Source organism: Harpegnathos saltator, unplaced genomic scaffold (assembly GCF_003227715.2).
Source record: "Harpegnathos saltator strain DR-91 unplaced genomic scaffold, Hsal_v8.6 scaffold112, whole genome shotgun sequence".
NCBI classification, from domain to species: Eukaryota; Metazoa; Arthropoda; class Insecta; order Hymenoptera; family Formicidae; genus Harpegnathos; species Harpegnathos saltator.
The window spans coordinates 172,101-190,753 of record NW_020229887.1 but is presented as its reverse complement, the minus strand read 5'-3'; the positions used below and the strand labels follow the sequence as shown (position 1 = coordinate 190,753).

At 60.8% G+C, this 18,653-nt stretch overlaps 1 protein-coding gene across 1 annotated transcript; it reads right to left on the bottom strand.

Annotated features, from left to right (window-relative positions):
• Nucleotides 1–1,409: 1,409 nt before the first annotated feature.
• On the bottom strand, nucleotides 1,410–3,527 carry LOC112589129 (uncharacterized). Its single transcript, XM_025301238.1, has 2 exons — nucleotides 3,285–3,527; nucleotides 1,410–2,333 (listed from the first exon to the last, which is right to left on the bottom strand). The coding sequence occupies exons 1-2, from the start codon at nucleotides 3,525–3,527 to the stop codon at nucleotides 1,410–1,412; spliced, it is 1,167 nt and encodes a 388-aa protein (XP_025157023.1).
• Nucleotides 3,528–18,653: the final 15,126 nt, after the last annotated feature.

The window sequence follows — 18,653 nt, the reverse complement described above, 5'->3', positions numbered from 1 at the left end:
CCTCGAAGTGTTGACGGATGGCCCCGACGATCGGCTGGTCGAACCTCGCCAGCTGCTGCTTCATCTTTTCAGCATTGATCGCCGGCCTGGTCCTCATTTTCTCGACCGCTTTTTCCCTGTCTTCCGGGGTCCCCCCCCCAGGCGGATTTTCTTTGCACGATGATATGTATCATCGTACATCTCCGCCTGGAGTCAAATGGGTCCCCGGCAAGGACGTGCGCCACCATCGCCGCGGTGGTCCGGTATGCGCGCGCAACCCTTTGACACATAAGCCGCCCCATCTGCAGAGGACACTCCTCCTGCCCCGAGGCGGCCCGTCAAGGTCGCGCGCCCACACGGGGGCCCCGTACAGGGCCATGGACGGACCACCCCGGCATATAGGCGGCGCTTAACTTCTCCGGGCCCCCCTATATTCGGGAGCATGCGGCCCAAGGCACGCGATGCCCCGGTAATTCGGGGGGCCATGCGATCGAGATGCCCTTTGAAGCACCAGTTGCCGTCCAGGAAGAGACCCAGGTACTTTAGCTCGGTCCCCATCCTGGTCGGCGTCTCACCAATCATAACGTGGGTCGGCGGGGGCCGGCACCGAGGCGCATGAAACCATAGCGCCTCGGTTTTGCCAAGATCCACCCGCAGACCCAGGGCGCGAATCCGTGCCACTAGTCTGTCCGCCGCCACCTCCGCATTGACAAATGCATCCTGCCACTTGGCCCCCGAGGCAACGAGCAATGTGTCGTCTGCGTAGCAGACGACGCTCGTGCCCGGGGGCATGGCGGCCCGCAAGATCGAATCGTATCCGAGGTTCCACAATATAGGCCCGAGTACTGAGCCCTGTGGAACCCCGCAATACACCCTCCGCCGGTGTATAACGCCGTCTCTACCTGGATATGTAATCCACCTGCCCGCAGATAATCCCCGATTATTCGGCGGAGATAGAGAGGCACTCCGTGATACTGGAGCGCCTCCCTTATCCGCTCCCAGGGGAGTGTGTTGAACGCATTGGCGATATCAAACGATATCACCAATGCCACACCCCCCGGGAGACCCTTCCCTCCACGAGCGGACACGGTTGACCGCATCAACCGCGGACCGCCCCTCGCGGAACCCGAATTGTTTCTCCGCCAAATCAGGGCCAACACGGGACAGATGCTCGACGAGGCGCTTGGCAATAACTCTCTCCAGGAGTTTGCCCACCTCGTCGAGCAGGCAGATCGGCCTATACGCGGAGGGCTGATCCGCGGGCCGCCCCTCCTTGCGGAGGAGGACCAAAAGGGCCTCCTTCCACTGCCGGGGGAACTTACCTCGGCTCAAGCAGGCATCAAAGAGCCGCCTGAGCCGACAACCGAGTGCGCTTCGGGCCAAGACCCAGACCCTGCCGTGGATCCCATCGGGGCCCGGGGCTGTGTCCCTTAGCCCCGTCCGATCCACAGCACGGCGAGCTCCTCCTCCGTGACCCCCAGTTCGTCGGACCAATCAGTCAGGTCCGACGATTCCGGAGGGCGAGTCCCCTCTCCCGGCACCACCGGGAAAAGGGTATTAATCACGCCCCCCAGAAATTGGGGGTCGAGCATTTCCGTAACTGGGGGCGTCCAGGTGCGGAGTTTATTCCGCACCATTTTATATGGACGCCCCCATGGATCAGCATCTAATGTCGCCAGGAGCTCAGCCCAGGCCTTCGCCTTGGCCCCCTCTATGGCCTTGGTGAGGCCTCGTCGCGCCTCGCGATAAGCCTCACCAAGTGCCGCCGTCGCCGCGGTGTCGGACCCGCCACTTTGTTTGCGGCGGGCGTCGGCGTACCGGCTGCGTACCGTGTTGCACCTAGCCCGGAGACTGTCTATTTCCGGGCTCCACCAGTACACCGACCGACGCGGAGGAGCGCGTCCCGTCCGGGGCATCCCCGCATCCGAGATGTCGGCCATGACACCCCGGAGCCATTTCGCTTCCTCCTCCACGTCCCGACATGGTCCCTCTATATTCTGGGACCAAGCTACCGCCACGACAGCCGCCCCAAGCGCATCTCGGTCTAGGCGCCGAAGCGCCCATCGCGGCGAGCTGCCCTCTGGGCGGGCACGGCGCCGGATCCCGCCCCCGGGCGAGGAGACCACCAACCGGATATACCGGTGGTCAGACAGCGTCTCCTCGTCCAGGACCCCCATCCGATCACCGTGTCGGCGACCGCAGGGGATGCGAACGACATCCACATATGATGTCCCCTGCGACCGCACGCACGTGGGCCCGGAGCCATCGTTTAATAGACGAAGCCCCAGGCCCTCCGCCCAGCTCATCAGTATCGGGCCGCGCACGTTGCCCCCGGGGTCACCCACCTTGCCAATCTGGCATTAAAATCTGGCATTAAAATCCCGAGGACTAGGATCCTGGGGTCCCGGCGCAAGCTCCGATCTATAAGCTCAGGGCCCCCAGGTATCCCTCGAACGCGCCCGTCTCAGCTTTGGGCTGACATAGCAGCTCACCACGGTAAGCTCCCCCCACTTTACCGCCGCCCAGCCGCCACGCGGTTGAACGTGAGGCTGGGCGTCATGTTCCTCGCGAAGATCGCCGCGGCGCCGCACCTGCTACGCACCCCATTTTTGGGTACGCAGTACGGCTCCGCGGCGACCACCAGGCCAACCCTCCACCGCGCGAGGTTTTGGGCCAAAAGGTCCTGCGCCCCCGCGCAGTGGTTGAGGTTGACCTGCACTATCTTTAGCTCAGCGGTGGCGGTCAATGCCGCCATCATTGAGCCTTGGGTTTATGGGGGCCTCCCCCCTTCTCCGCTTGAATGGATCCCCGTGGGACCTCTTTTCCCCCCGCCAGAGCTTCTGGCTTTGGCGGGGGGTTCTTTGGCTGGGCCCCATCCTTGGGGCCCACCCGCCCTTCTCTTTCTCGGCGCTGGGGCGCAGCTCTGCGCCCCTAACCGATGGTTTGCGGCCTCCCAAGTCCACACACAGCGGACATTTTGGGAGGCCGTGCACGTAACGCGCGGTGGCCGGGCTGACCGCAGCGATAACAGCGGTCGCTCCGGTCCACCGCGCTTTGGCACCGCTGCCTGGGATGCCCGATCTCCAGGCAGCGGTAACACTGTAGGCGGCGGGTGGCGAGCATGTCGGCTCGCACTATCACCCACCCCACACACAGCTCCCTCCTCCGAGACGGCAGCGATCCTCCTCGCCGCCGCCAATGGACCTGGGCCCAGGCCGTGGAGAGCCCAGTGGGGGGCGCCGGATTTCCCCGACTCGTATTTCCCCCCCCGGGCACCCCCCGGCCCTCGCCAGGGTCTCTATCACCTCCTCCTTGGTGGTGGCTTCCACCAGACCCGTGACGCGCAACTCCGCGCGCCTCACGGGCCTGGCGACCCTCACACCTGATCCCGCTAATGCGGCCTCCATGAGAGGGACCAGTTTTTGGGCCCTCTCAGCCCCTCCTTCCCCAGGGACCTCTAAGATGAGAGCCCCGGTTACCGCCCTTTTGGGGCGGAGGCCGCTTATCCCCAAGGCCAAGAGATCAATCTCGGCCCTGAGTTTCGTCATGGCCCGCTCCAGTGTCCACTCGCATCCCGCCGGCACTGTCAGCGTAATCTTTGACGCCGGCGGGGCACGGGGGAGGCGGGTCTTCTGCTCCGCTAATTGTCCCCCTTTTGGGCCGTCCTCCTCTTGGCCTTACTGACTTTGGGAGGGGGAGCCGGGGGGGCTTTTCTGGCTACCTCCCTTCTTGCCCTCCGTCCCACTACCTCCACCCACGTTCCCCCCTTCCGCAGGGGGCTGACGGAGGCTTCTTGGCTTCTTTGGCGTTGGGGAGGGGATTCTTCAGAGGCTCCTCCATCGTGGCCTTGGCGTCCCCTCCCTTATCTTTCTTTCTTTTTCTCTTTGGAGCCACAGGCGGCTTCATCGCCACCTGTGCCTCCTCTGCCTTCTGCTTTAGGAGGGAAGTGTTAACTACCCCCCTCTTTGATCCAGGTGGAGCTATGTTCTCCACCCTTACAACTTTGGGGCCCAGGGTCTTCCCTTGCTGGGGTTTGAGCTCCTTCCGGATTGCCTCGAGCTTTCCATCGATGAACACCTCGATTCTTCCCCAAATGTCGAGTGCACTAACCGTTGCTCCCTTTTTCTCCCTATTCTCTTTGGCCAGATCCATGAGGGAAGGGACACTCGCAGCTGGAGCGATGAGTTCGCTCACATTTGGAGCTATGAGTGCACTCCCTTTCCCCTCCCGCCAGCTCTCTTCTTTGGTGGGGGGTTCCTCGGGACAGCGAACGGCTGCTCCCCCGAATCGTCCGTTTCCCTCCTCCTTTTCCTCTCCGCTGACGGGAGGCGGAGACCCTCCTGGATCCTCTCCACCTCCATCCTCACCTCCGTCGTCACATCGGCGCATGTGACGGTCGGGTCCCGTTGTTCCATCCTCACCGGCGACATATGTCGTGGTGTAGAAGTGGTCATACCGTTCCTCAGGACCTCCACCGTTTCTTTGAGGGCTTCCACCATCTCCCTCAGCTCCACGACCTCTCGTTGGAGGTCCGCATTCTGACGACTTCGCGTTCTCAATCAGGAGCCCAGCCAGGTCGCCCTTTACTTCCACGCGGCGCTGCAGCTCCTCCACGTCTTCCACCGTCATCGTCGCCGCGTCCTTGAGGGTTCTAATAAACCCTCCCTTCAAATTGCCCGATTTCTTGGCAACACCCAGAACACTGTCCATCGACCTGTTGACGTCCTCAACCAAGTCCTGAGTACTTCTCCTCGTCGGGTCCATCTTGGATTCCCTATCTAGGGATCTCTTCTCCCTTTCTGAGCCCGCTTTAGAGGAAGAGGAGGAGCTGTTGGGGCCTTTGCTCCCATCAAAGAAGGTTTCAAAACGATTGTTGTCCTCCATTCCCTCTCTCTCCTTACTCCGTCTTTCCGCCTCCTTCATTCTGGCTTTCATCAGCCTCTTCTTCTCCCAGTCTTTTCCCACACCTATGTACTCGCCAGTGGTGGGTGGTCTACCACGAGGCCGTCGCTCTATCGTCGACATTGTCATCTCTTGCGGGGAGTCCGCGACAATGATGGTATCTGCCTCGTCATCTCCCTCCTCCTTCTCCCTCGGCCCATTATCCTCCAGGTCTTCGAGCATCCAGGCGTCTTGGTACATGCTCACGGAGGAGCAACGTGAGCGCAAAGACTGGTGGTCGTCTTCCTCCGCTGTCTCCCCCTCATCTTCCTCCTTTCTGACCCGGGACCTTCTCCTCTTAGAGGAGACAGGTCCAGGTCTCCCCCCCATACACTCGGCCTCGCGTGCTAGGGTCCCCGTAGGATCCTGCGGGCCGGTGTCTACCCCTTCCCCCCTGTGCACAGTCTCGCGTGCTAGGGACCCCTCAGGGTCCTGCGAGCCGGCGCCTAAAAATCTTCCCGGTGCAATAGGGTCTCTATTAGACCCCTGGGAAGGTAATGGGCTGGGAAGGCCCAAAAGTGAGGAGATTTTCTCACCAGTTTTTCCTTTAGTTACTTTCTCCATTTTGTCCTTCTCTCCCTAAGCTCGTCTTCAGGTACGTCAGAGTCAGAGTGACTCTGTATGTGTGTGTGTATGTGTGAGTGTGTATGTGTATGTGTACCTGTATGTGTGCGTGCATGTATGTGCGTGTGTGTGTACATGTGTATGTTCGTGCGCGTGTGTGTGTGGTGGGATGCGCACGATGAATAGCCCTCACTGGGGTGTCCCCTCCGCCAGATACCAAGATCTCTAGCAGAGTGGCCACCCCAGCTCATCGGGCCGTCCATCGTGCGCACGTGTGTATGTGTACGTGTATGTGTGTGTATGTGTGTATGTAGGGGAGAGAAAGAGAAAGAATAAAAGAAGAGAAAAAAGAAGAAAGAACAGAAGAAGGGTAGTATGAAACGGAAGAAGAAAGCGGGAGAGAAAAAGTCGCCCGTGCCGGGTGCGAGTCCACCTTCCGAAGTGTCGTTCCACCGAAGCCTGCAGCTGCCCAGAGATTGCCAGTGGCCCCGGCGGTGCCTCCTGTTAGATGCTGCATGTTCCCATCCGATCACCAATCGGCACTACATCATCGGGATTTTCGCGACATGGTCGGGCAGCTAGGTCAGGCTGGTTGAGCCGGCCCGGGCCCGTGTACTATACCGCAGCCAGGAGATCTCCATAACCCCTGTTTTAACCACTGTACCCTCTAGCGCTCCCCGAGCGTCCGCACTACGGTTTCACTTCACTTCTTTCGGAGGACACACTTTACAACACGGACTTGGCCCCAAGAGAGGGACCTCCACACCCCCCACAGAGCCCGCCCCTGAACCCAGGGGACAGGCTCCCATCCCACCTCCGCCCGCCGACGGATGTTGTTCCCTCCGAGAGCGTCCTATGATGGATGGCCCTCGCTAGGGAGTCCTCTTCACCGGAGATCGAGATCTCCAGCTAAGTGGACAGCCCCACAGCTCATCGGGCCATCCATCATCTATGGGTGTACTTAGTCCAGCCGGGTCACCCTCACCGGAACATCCGAGCGACCAAAGTCCAGATGACCCGGGGAAGGATCCCCGACCGTCAAGCCCCCTCGCCACGACAAGGCGACACCCAGAGAGGGATTTCTATTAACTTTTTTTTTTTTAAGTGGAGTAATGCGTTACGCATACCCGCCACCCCGGGGGGAGTGACGGGTTATGTGGGACTCCCCCCCGGTACTAATCGTCCGGGGGGTTTATCCACTAAACCTCCACTGGTTTCCTAACCCTGACCTTTAAGAGCGCGCCCCCCGTCTGCGTGGGCATGTGGGGGGGACGCACTCTGCCACGGTGCCCCATCTTACGTGGTGCCCCTTCATCTAATTAACTGTGGCGCGTTGGGGAACCACCCCACCGGCACGCCACCTCCCACCCAAAGGGGTCGAAATGAGGGCCGGGCCCCCGCCCGGACACCTCATCCCCCTCCCCGAGGAATTTATGGAGACGGTCCTTGATGTAGGCCCGTCTCACTCCCTCGGGAACTCTTTCTCTTGGGCAGAGCGGGGGGGTTTGAATCCCACCCATCCCGCCCTGCATCGCCTTGAAATGGGAGATCCCTCCGGTAACTCCCATTCCCACTACCCTTTCGTGAGAGCAGGTCCCCCATATGTATTTAACAGTGCAGGGGAGGGAATACAAATTCCCTCCCCCCGCATATATACATGACGTTGGGTGGGAACCCGCTCTCTCCTCCGTGAAAGGGGGCTTAGCCCCCTTCGTGTGAGGGAAGGGGGAACACCCCCCTCCCTCCTAACCCTGTCCTATGGGGGGGCATATTGCCCCCCCACCTCTACCTCCCTTCCAGGCCTTGGGGGGGAGATCGGGGATGGATAGCTCAGTCACTATCCTCCCCAAAAGGTGTGTGGGGACTCTTGGGACCCCCCAAACCCCCCCCTCGGTGAGGAACCGAGAGGGAACATGCAGCACCCACCCCCCGGGGGGTGGGCCTCCCCCCCAGGGCTCCCTCCTCCGTACCACAACGGATTCGGGGGTCACACCCTGGGGGGGGAGGCTGTCCCTCCTAACGCAGTCAGGGGTGTTCCCACAAGGGGTCGGCCCACTCCTGACCGCTCCTTCCTGGCCCATGGGTCCCGGTGCGGGGGTCTCTAGCACTGCGAGACCACTACCGCACCGGCAGATCTCATGGGCCTGGGGTGAGGGAGTGGGTGGGGAGAGCTACTCGTGCTCATGACCACCCCACTCCTCCCACCCCGCCTCCGCTAGGAGGGAGACTGAGGCCTCAACCTCCATCATCGCCGCCTCGGAGACCCCCTATGGCCTAACCGCCGGAGGAGGGTCCGGCGCAGTTAGAGCGGCCGTCGCTCCACCCGCCCCTGGCCCTGCCTGATCCGTGGGCGGCGGAGGCTGGATATCCCCAGCCTCCGTCGCCCCCATCCCTTCCCCATCGGTCCGGCTTGTGTCGGCGACCGATTTATCCGCCTCAATGGCAGCATTGCCGGGAGGCTGCAGCTGGGCACCAGACGCAACCTCCCCGCGTGCATCCTTCTTTTTCTTCCTCCTCCTCTTGCGAGGAGGAGGCACCCCCCCTCTCGGTGCAGTCCGGGGGACCGCCCTACACGCCTGGCCACCCATACGGTGGCCGGCATCCCGCCCCTCTTTTTGGCACAGGGGGCACCGCACATCAGCATTGCACCCCAGTGCCACGTGACCGGCCCCTCCGCACCGGAAGCAGCGGCCTGCCAGACCGTTATCGGTCTGGCAGGTCGCCGCCATATGGCCATAGTGCAGGCACTTATAGCACTGGAGGGGCCGGTCCTCCAGTACTCTAATTTGGGCTTTACCCAATCCCACTATCAGCCCCCCGGCTTTAACCAATTTTTGGGCCGGTGTCAGCGAGCACCGTACCCAAACCCCCCCTAGTCCCCCGGACGATCTCCTGATCTCCCCGATCTGGAGATCGTCCGGGGGACAGCCTGTGGCCTTCAGGATAGCGGCCCGCACCATTAGCTTTGTCACGGAGTCCTCCAGTCCAACGATGCGGAGCTCCGTCCTCCTCGTCGGCCTGGAGACCACCGCGTCTCCGCTCAAAACATCCTGGAGATCCCTAGCCAGGCGATCGGCTTTATTCCGACCGTCCTGGCCAGGGATCTCCAGGATGACCCCCCCGTTTCTGGCACGTTTTATTTTAAAATTGCCCGGCTCCAGGCCAACTTCCTGCAAGTCGACTTGAAGCCTGGCTTTGGCCATGACCTCCGTAATGGAGGGACCCCGCGGCAACGCGGTCACTGTCACGACCGGGTTGCGCGGGGGGTTCCTTACTTGTGGCTTTTTAGGGGGCGAAGGGGGTCCCTTCTTCAGGGTCCCCTTCCCCCTGCCTTCCCTCCTATGGGAGGAGGTGCTGCCTTCTTCGCGGCTCCTCCACCCATTGGCAAAGGAGGGTCAGGCCGCTCCCTCTTCCCTCCCTTACTCTTTCCCTTGCGGGTGGACACGGTTGTCCACCCGCCACGCCCCTCCTCTTCGGCCGCCGATTGCCATGGAGGGGGGCGGGAGGGTTTGGCCCCGCTGCCCGCAGCTGCCGCTGCTGGAGAAGGCAAGAGCCTCTCCAGCAGCCGCCCAATGCGGGCGATTTCGTACTTGAGGCCCCGTACTTGCACTTCCAGGGCCCCAAGTCGTCCATCTGGGCCATCCTCCCTCGCCTGCCTCCTATAATCTTCGAGAGCCTCCTCTATACAGAGGAGGCTCTCCTTGAACTCCTCGTTGAGGTCCTCCAGGGGTTTCCCATAACCCCTGGCGGCCCTCAGAGAGGGATCCACCCGAACGGTCCTCACGTAATCTATTCCGTCGAGGTCCCGTTCGGCCAGAAACCTCTCTCTCTTCTCCTCGGCAGCGGGCCTCCGCACGGGCGGAAGGCCCCACTGGTGGCGCCCCGTACGCCCTTCCCTGGCTCCTCCCTCCCGCGCGTTATGGAGAGGAGTCCCTCCTGCCGAGGGCTCTTCGTCCTCGACAGAAGGGAACTCCTCCCCCGGGAAGAGCTCCTCCCATTTCTGCGTGGCGGACAGATGTTCGACCCCTCCCCCACGCGTGCAGGGAACTGCACTCCCCTCCTCCCGATGGGAACTAACGTCCTCGAGGGGAGGGAAGTGTATCTCCCTGTCCCGCCACAGTTGCGAGGCGGATTCCTCCGCCTCGCGCTTCCGTCTTTTGGCACTCTTAGGACCGGCGAAAGCCGAGGGTGGGCCCATGCGACCCACGCTCGGCCTCAACCGGTCCTGGAGGGCCTCCCTGCGGGCGGTAGCCAGTTCCGGCGGCGCGCCCGCCTGGCACGCGCCGCCCAGCCCGTCGCATGCTGCCGACGTGGAGGGGCCGGGACTGTACGCCCTCTCACGCCGTTTTCCGGCTCCGAGTACCGGAAGGTGTTCTCCTGTCCTTGACATTCTTTTATAAAATGCAGGGGTTTACGTCCCCTGCCGAACGGGTGTGATTTCGGGGTTTTCCTTCCCCTAGACCGGTTGCCTGCCAAGGCTAACGAGCCCGCTCTGCCCGCGCTGTAGGGTCCTTTGGGCCTCACGAATGAGACCTTCCAGACCCTGGATAAAACCTGGAGGCAGCTGCCCATCCAGGAGTATTATGGACACTCTTAGTCTGGCCCCTCTGTACAGACCTCTCCGGCATGGTAGAACCTGCCAGGGGCCGAAGCCCCCGCCGGCACAGCTCTGTACATCATCAGGGCACGCAAGCCCCCCCACCACGTCAAGGTGGTGTCCACGGGGGGGATGTTTCTATTAACCTTTTTTTTTTTTAAGTGGAGTAATGCGTTACGCATACCCGCCACCCCGGGGGGAGTGACGGGTTATGTGGGACTCCCCCCCCGGTACTAATCGTACGGAGGGTTTACCCACTAAACCTCCACTGGTTTCCTAACCCTGACCTTTAAGAGCGCGCGCCCCCCCGTCTGCGTGGGCATGTGGGGGGGACGCACTCTGCCTCGGCCCCATTTTACGTGGTGCCCTTCATCTAATTAACTGTGGCGTGTTGGGGAACCACCCCACCGGCACGCCACCTCCCACCTCGAAATGAGGGCCGGGCCCCCGCCCGGACAACTCACCCCCCTCCCCGAGGAATTTATGGAGACGGTCCTTGATGTAGGCCCGTCTCACTCCCTCGGGAACTCTTTCTCTTAGGCAGAGCGGGGGGTTTGAATCCCCCCCATCCCGCCCTGCATCGCCTTGAAATGGGAGATCCCTCCGGTACCTCCCCTTCCCACTACCCTTTCGTGAGAGCAGGTCCCCCATATGTATTTAACAGTGCAGGGGAGGGAATACAAATTCCCTACCCCCGCATATACACATGACGTTGGGTTGGGACCCGCTCTCTCCTCCGTGAAAGGGGGGGCTTAGCCCCCTTCGTGTGAGGGAGGGGGGGAATATTTCTATTAACCTCTATTAACTTTTATTAACCCTTATTAACCTTTATTAACCTTAATTAATTTCATTTATAACAGTTATTAATTTTTCTTTATTTGTTTTCACTCTTTTTCTATTAATTTTAATTAATGTCTTTATTAACCTTTTTTTGTGACGAGGAGGAAATCCATCCTGCTGGACGAGGCGGGCAAGATGCTGAAGCGCATCATTGCCGACCGTCCAGCACATGTCCTCGAGTGGGCTGGACCTCCATAACCGCCAATACGGGTTCAGGCCCGGACGATCCACACTAGATGCGATCCAGTGGGTCCGGGACCTGACCCGGGCGGTCGTGGAGATAAGGGGCAGGGTGTTGCTGGCTGTGTCGTTAGACATATCAAATGCCTTCAACACCCTGCCCTGGCCGAAGATAGGATGGGCCCTCGAGCACTTCGAGGTGCCCGTCTATCTCCGGCGGATAATGTCCACCTACTTCGGGGATAGAGACCTCGCCTTCGGCAAAGAAGGCGGGGTTCAAGGCTGGCGCACTATGGAGCGCGGTGTCCCACAGGGGTCGGTGCTCGGCCCCCTGCTGTGGGACATCGGCTTCGACCGGGTTCTTCGCACTCCGCTCCCCGACGGCTGCCACCTCGTCTGCTACGCAGACGACACGCTAGTTGTGGCCGAACGGGAGAACTGGGGGGAGGCCCTCTTCCGCGCGGAGGTGGCAGTGGCATCGGTGGTGGGAACCATCGGAGACCTGGGTCTCAAAGTGGCGCCCCTCAAGACTGAAGCCATGTATTTTCACGACGGCAGCCGAGGTGCGCCGCCGGAGTCCCAGGTCCAAGTCGATGCCGTCCACGTCCGCGTCGAGCCGACGATGAAGTATCTCGGCCTGACGTTGGACAGCCGGTGGTCATTCGGCCCACACTTCAGGCTGCTGGCCCCCAGGGTGAGCAAAGCCGGCCTGGCCGTGTCCAGGCTGATGCGCGCCCAGAGGGGCCCAGTATGGCAGGCTCGCCGCCTGTACGTCGGTGCGGTTCTCTCGATCGCCCTGTACGGGGTACCTATATGGGCTCCTCAGCTGCTGGCCACTGCGGTGGCCAAGAGGCAGCTGAGGCAGGCCCTCAGGCCCCTAATGATCAGGGCGATTCGGGAGTTCCGCACCGTGTCGTACATGGCGGCGACCTGGCCGGCTCCCCCTCTGTGGAGCTGCTCGCCGAGGAAAGAAGGATTCTCTACTGGCGAGTGAAGGAGCTCTGCGAGGGGGGAGAGCTGATAGCCAAGTGCCTGAAGGGCCTGATGACCCAGGCCAGAGACCGGACCCGGGAGCGGTGGGAAGGCTTGTTAGTCGATCCCCGTGGGTCCGGTCTCGCAACGGCCGAGGTTGTCCGTCTCTGTCTGTCGGAAATGACAGACAGGAGGGGGCGTGGAATGTCCTCCCACCTGGTGTAGGTATTGACCAGGCACGGATGCTTCGGGAGATACCCGCACCGGATAAGGAAGGAGCCCACCGCTCGGTGCCACCACTGCCCCAAGCAAGAGGACACGGCGCTGTAAACCCTAGCCGCCTGCACAGAATGGGAGGAGCAGCGCCGGGTCCTGCTCGGGGCGGTGGACTGCCAAGGCGGGGAGCTCTCCCGCACCTGGTGCGAGCTATGTGCGGGAGCGAGAGAGCGTGGGACGCGGCGACCTCCTTCTGCGGGGAGGTAATCTCTCAGAAGGAGGCCGCCGAGTAGAGGCGCCAGCCTGGCAAGCACCGTCGGAGAGGACGCCGGGGCCGGCGCTCCCCCGGGGGAGGGGGAGTCGGAAGCGGACCCGAGGTGGCAACGGACGACGAGAGGACGCGGCCTACACGGGTCGGCGCCTCCCTCGGCCACCTCGGGCCAGGCTCCGTCATTCGGAGTAGGGGAGCGGGGAGGACACCTCCCGCCCCTCCACCTAATGATTGGACAGGGGTAAAGGCGGAAGTGGGGAACCCGTTTGGGATCGGGCCCACCTCCCCAAAATCCTCCCCCTGCTTCCTTAAGGAAAGGGGGGGTAAGGAGGAAGGGTGGATGTCCCCTTCCTCTAAGGTGACACCAGAAGGCCAACCGGCAGGGATACCCTCCGGGGACCGCACTTCTCCCACTAATTTCCCGAGAGGGTTAGGGGGTGCGGTACAAGAAGGCGAGGGGCTCTTGGAATAGAGCCCTGGGGTCAGGGGGTTGGGGAGGGAATGCAGTAGCAGTTCGCCTAACTCCCCTCCTCACAGTCCGACAGGTAGACATCCTGAAGGGGTTTTAGTCGATAAGAGTCCGACCTAACCCCCGCCCCTCCCCAAGGGGGCAGGGGTATCCATGATGGATTTCCCCTGCCTGAAAAAAAAAGAAAAAGAAGGAGGAAATCCATCACTCCCCCGTGGACGCCACCTTGTCGTGGTGGGGGAGCTTGCGTGTCCCGATGAAGTACAGAGCTGTTCCGGCGGGGGCTTCGGCCCCTATCGATGGTAACGAACCATCGGAATAAACGCCTCTCCCTCCCTCAATAGCAGGTCCGATAAGTAAATCGGCTTGCGGGAGGGGGGTCATTAGGACCCCCCGCCCCATTCCTCCGCGGAGGTGGGGAGAGCCCGGCGGCTAGGGGAGTATATCTCCCCGCAACCGCCGGGCGGGAGGGTGGGGCACCGGGCGGGGACTCCCGGTGCCTCAACTAACCCTCCCAACGTAGGGTGGCTGGCTGATACGGTGGGTCAGTCAGCCACACAACGTGTACTGGCGGCGCCTCGTTTGGTCGGGAACGGTGGTGAAGCGGGCCTCGGCCGGCTTCTGCCTTCCCGGCCGAAGAGACGAGGCGTGAGGGGTGGGAAAGGGAAACGGCGGTCGAAGCGGGCCCTCGGGCCGGCTTCCCCTTTCCCCTGGGGGAGCGGTGGTCGAAGCGGACCCTCGGGTCGGCTTCCCCCCTCCCCCGCCCCGCCCTCAGGGACAGAAGGTGCAAACCTGGACTCGGGGCCCCGATTAGCAGTTACGCGGCACCGGGGCCCCGACCCAAGTCCCTTCGCAGCGCCACCCGGGGAGGTTTTAGCCGGTAGGAGTCCGGCATAACCCTGGCCCTTCCCCGAGGGTCATGGTATCCATGATGGATTTCCTCCTCGTCAAAAAAAAAAAAAAAAAAAAAGGGGGGCTTCGGCCCCTGGCAGGTTCTACCATGCCGGAGAGGTCTGTACAGAGGGGCCAGACTAAGAGCGTCCATAATACTCCTGGATGGGCAGCTGTCGCCAGATTTTATCCAGGGTCTGGAGGGTCTCTTTCGTGATGCCCAAAGGACCCTACAGCGCGGGCAGAGCGGGCTCGTTAGTCTTGGCAGGCAACTGGTCTAGGGGAAGGAAAACCCCGAAATTGCACCCGTGTTGCAGGGGCACGTAAAACCCCTGCATTTATGGAGTAATGTCATACAAGGAGAATGGATCCCCAGTACTCGGAGCTGGGGAACGGCGGGAGGGGTTTATTGTCCCGGCACCCCACCGTCGTCATCATGCAGCCGGGTGGCACGTGCCAGGCGGGCGCGCCACCGGAAGTGGTTACCGCCCGTAGGGAGGCGCTGGAGGATGAGGAGACCGAGCACGAGTCGTGTAAACTCGTCCTCGGACTCAGCCGGTCCAAAGGCGGTGAAGAAAAGGAAGGGGTTTACGGAAGAGTCCGCCAAAAAACTTGTGACGGACAAAGAGGTCCACTTCCTAAAGTTGAGGAGCATTGATGCTCCTCATACGGAGGGAATGGACCTCGAACGCGAACGTCAGCGTGAAGGGGCATCGGTGGGCGTGGGCAATGCCAAACCCCCACACAGCTGTGGAGGAAGGCCTTCCCAGGGGAACCCTTTCCTCACAGGAAGAGGAGAAGCCCCCTCTAGAAACAAAGGGGGAAGGAAAAGTGGACCCAGGAGCGGGGAGAAAATCCCCACGCCAATGGATGTTCTTCCTCCACCGAGGAGGTGGAGAAACATCCACAATGGGGGATACCGAGGGTGCATAGGCCTTTTATGCTACACCAATGCACTGGAGGAGGCAATTGAGGGGGTTTATTACCTCAGGGAGTTGAGGGTGGAACCAGGCCAAGAGGTCCGGCGGAGTGTACACCGGGAAAGCCTTTGCTACCCTCAACGGCACTACGCACCACTACCTCGACGACATCGAGGAGGCATTGGTGCAATGCCAAACAATGGCGACCAGGGGGGCTGATGGAAGACTTGCGGCCATGGAGGTCCAAATTTGTGACCTCAAGTCAGAAATCGCCCGCATGGGGCGGCTGCTGGAGAAGCTTGCTTCTCCAGCAGCGGCAGCTGCGGGCAGCAAGGACCCCTGGCTCGTCTGTCGGTCCGGGGACTCCAGGGACAAGGGGATAGGGGCTAAGCCCCCTATTAAGAAGGGGAAGGGAGGGGACACAGCTAGGAAGGAAGCGCCTCCAACCAAGAAAGTAGAGGAAGCCGCTAAGGCGGCACCAAGGACTACTAAGGGAAGGAAGGCGGGGGAGAAAAGGGCCCAAAAGAGGGACCCCCTCCTCCCAAGCCCCCAGTTATCAGGACTTCCCCGCGCAACCCGGCGGTCACGGCGACTGCATTGCCGGGGAGTCCATTGGAAAGGTAATGGGGCTAGCGCGCGAATAGGTGGACCTATCGGAGATAAGATTAGCCCCCGGGGGCTTCAAGATAAAACGCGCGCGAAACGGGGGGGTCATCTCGAGATCCCTGGCGGGAGACTGGTGGTCGTCTTCCTTCCGCTGTCTCCCCCTCATCTTCCTCCTTCTTGACCCGGGACCTTCTCCTCTTAGAGGAGACAGGTCCAGGTCTCCCCCCCATACACTCGGCCTCGCGTGCTAGGTCCCCGTAGGATCCTGCGGGCCGGTGTCTACCCCTTCCCCCCTGTGCACAGTCTCGCGTGCTAGGGACCTCAGGGTCCTGCGAGCCGGCGCCTAAAAATCTTCCCGTGGCAATAGGGTCTCTATTAGACCCCTGGAAGGTAATGGGCTGGGAAGGCCCAAAAGTGAGGAGATTTTCTCACCAGTTTTTCCTTTAGTTCTTTCTCCATTTTGTCCTTCTCTCCCTAAGCTCGTCTTCAGGTACGTCAGAGTCAGAGTGACTCTGTATGTGTGTGTGTATGTGTGAGTGTGTATGTGTATGTGTACCTGTATGTGTGCGTGCATGTATGTGCGTGTGTGTGTACATGTGTATGTTCGTGCGCGTGTGTGTGTGGTGGGATGCGCACGATGAATAGCCCTCACTGGGTGTCCCTCCGCCAGATACCAAGATCTCTAGCAGAGTGGCCACCCCAGCTCATCGGGCCGTCCATCGTGCGCACGTGTGTATGTGTACGTGTATGTGTGTGTATGTGTGTATGTAGGGGAGAGAAAGAGAAAGAATAAAAGAAGGAAAAAGAAGAAAGAACAGAAGAAGGGTAGTATGAACGGAAAGAAGAAAGCGGGAGAGAAAAAGTCGCCCGTGCCGGGTGCGAGTCCACCTTCCGAAGTGTCGTTCCACCGAAGCCTGCGCTGCCCAGAGATTGCCAGTGGCCCCGGCGGTGCCTCCTGTTAGATGCTGCATGTTCCCATCCGATCCACCAATCGGCACTACACATCGGGATTTTTGCGGACATGGTCGGGCAGCTAGGTCAGGCTGGTTGAGCCGGCCCGGGCGTGTACTATACCGCAAGCCAGGAGATCTCCATAACCCCTGTTTTAACCACTGTACCCTCTAGCGCCCCGAGCGTCCGCACTACGGTTTCACTTCACTTCTTTCGGAGGACTCACTTTACAACACGGACTTGGCCCCAAGAGGAGGACCTCCCCCACCCCCCACAGAGCCCGCCCCTGAACCCAGGGGACAGGCCTCATCCCACCTCCGCCCGCCGACGGATGTTGTCCTCCGGAGCGTCCTATGATGGATGGCCCTCGCTAGGGAGTCCTCTTCACCGGAGATCGAGATCTCCAGCTAAGTGGACAGCCCCACAGCTCATCGGGCCATCCATCATCTATGGGTGTACTTAGTCCAGCCGGGTCACCCTCACCGGAACATCCGAGCGACCAAAGTCCAGATGACCCGGGGAAGGATCCCCGACCGTCAAGCCCCCTCGCACGACAAGGGGACACCCAGAGAGGGATTTCTATTAACTTTTTTTTTTTTATAGTGGAGTAATGCGTTACGCATACCCGCCACCCCGGGGGGAGTGACGGGTTATGTGGGACTCCCCCCCGGTAACTAATCGTCCGGGGGGTTTACCCACTAAACCTCCACTGGTTTCCTAACCCTGACCTTTAGAGCGCGCCCCCGCGTCTGCGTGGGCATGTGGGGGGACGCACTCTGCCACGGTGCCCATCTTACGTGGTGCCCCTTCATCTAATTAACTGTGGCGCGTTGGGGAACACCCACCGGCACGCCACCTCCCACCCAAAGGGGTCGAAATGAGGCCGGGCCCCCGCCGGACACCTCATCCCCTCCCCGAGGTTAATTTATCGGGAATGGGCGGTCCTTGATGTAGGCCCGTCTCACTCCCTCGGGAACTCTTTCTCTTGGGCAGAGCGGGGGGTTTGAATCCCACCCATCCCGCCCTGCATCGCTTGAAATGGGACCCTCGCGGATAACTCCTATTCCCCACTTACCCTCGTGAGAGCAGGTCCCCCATATGTATTTAACAGTGCAGGGGAGGGAATACAAATTCCCTACCCCGCATATACACATGACGTTGGGTTGGGACCCGCTCTCTCCTCCGTGAAAGGGGGGGCTTAGCCCCTTCGTGTGAGGGAGGGGGGGAATATTTCTATTAACCTCTATTACTTTTATTAACCCTTATTAACCTTTATTAACCTTAATTAATTTCATTTTATAAAGTTATTAATTTTTCTTTATTTGTTTTCACTCTTTTTCTATTAATTTTAATTAATGTCTTTATTAACCTTTTTTTGTGACGAGGAGGAAATCCATCCTGCTGGACAGGCGGGCAAGATGCTGAAGCGCATCATTGCCGACCGTCCAGCACATGTCCTCGAGTGGGCTGGACCTCCATAACCGCCAATACGGGTTCAGGCCCGGACGATCCACACTAGATGCGCATCCAGTGGGTCCGGGACCTGACCCGGGCGGTCGTGGAGATAAGGGGCAGGGTGTTGCTGGCTGTGTCGTTAGACATATCAAATGCCTTCAACACCCTGCCCTGGCCGAAGATAGGATGGGCCCTCGAGCACTTCGGGTGCCCGTCTATCTCCGGCGGATAATGTCCACCTACTTCGGGATAGAGACCTCGCCTTCGGCAAAGAAGGCGGGGTTCAAGGCTGGCGCACTAGGAGCGCGGTGTCCCACAGGGGTCGGTGCTCGGCCCCCTGCTGTGGGACATCGGCTTCGACCGGGTTCTTCGCACTCCGCTCCCCGACGGCTGCCACCTCGTCTGCTACGCAGACGACACGCTAGTTGTGGCCGAACGGGAGAACTGGGGGAGGCCCTCTTCCGCGCGGAGGTGGCAGTGGCATCGGTGGTGGGAACCATCGGAGACCTGGGTCTCAAAGTGGCGCCCCTCAAGACTGAAGCCATGTATTTTCACGACGGCAGCCGAGGTGCGCCGCCGGAGTCCCAGGTCCAAGTCGATGCCGTCCACGTCGCGTCGAGCCGACGATGAAGTATCTCGGCCTGACGTTGGACAGCGGTGGTCATTCGGCCCACACTTCAGGCTGCTGGCCCCCAGGGTGAGCAAGCCGGCCTGGCCGTGTCCAGGCTGATGCGCGCCACAGAGGGCCCAGTATGGCAGGCTCGCCGCCTGTACGTCGGTGCGGTTCTCTCGATCGCCCTG

Bases quoted from the DNA above. Each gene is read 5' to 3' on its own strand.
- LOC112589129 (XM_025301238.1), bottom strand. From the start codon at position 3,527: ATGACGAAACTCAGGGCCGAGATTGATCTCTTGGCCTTGGGGATAAGC. The intron at 2,334-3,284 runs GTGATAGAGACC...TTTTAATGCCAG, and splicing joins AAGCCACCACCAAGGAGGAG to ATTGGCAAGGTGGGTGACCC.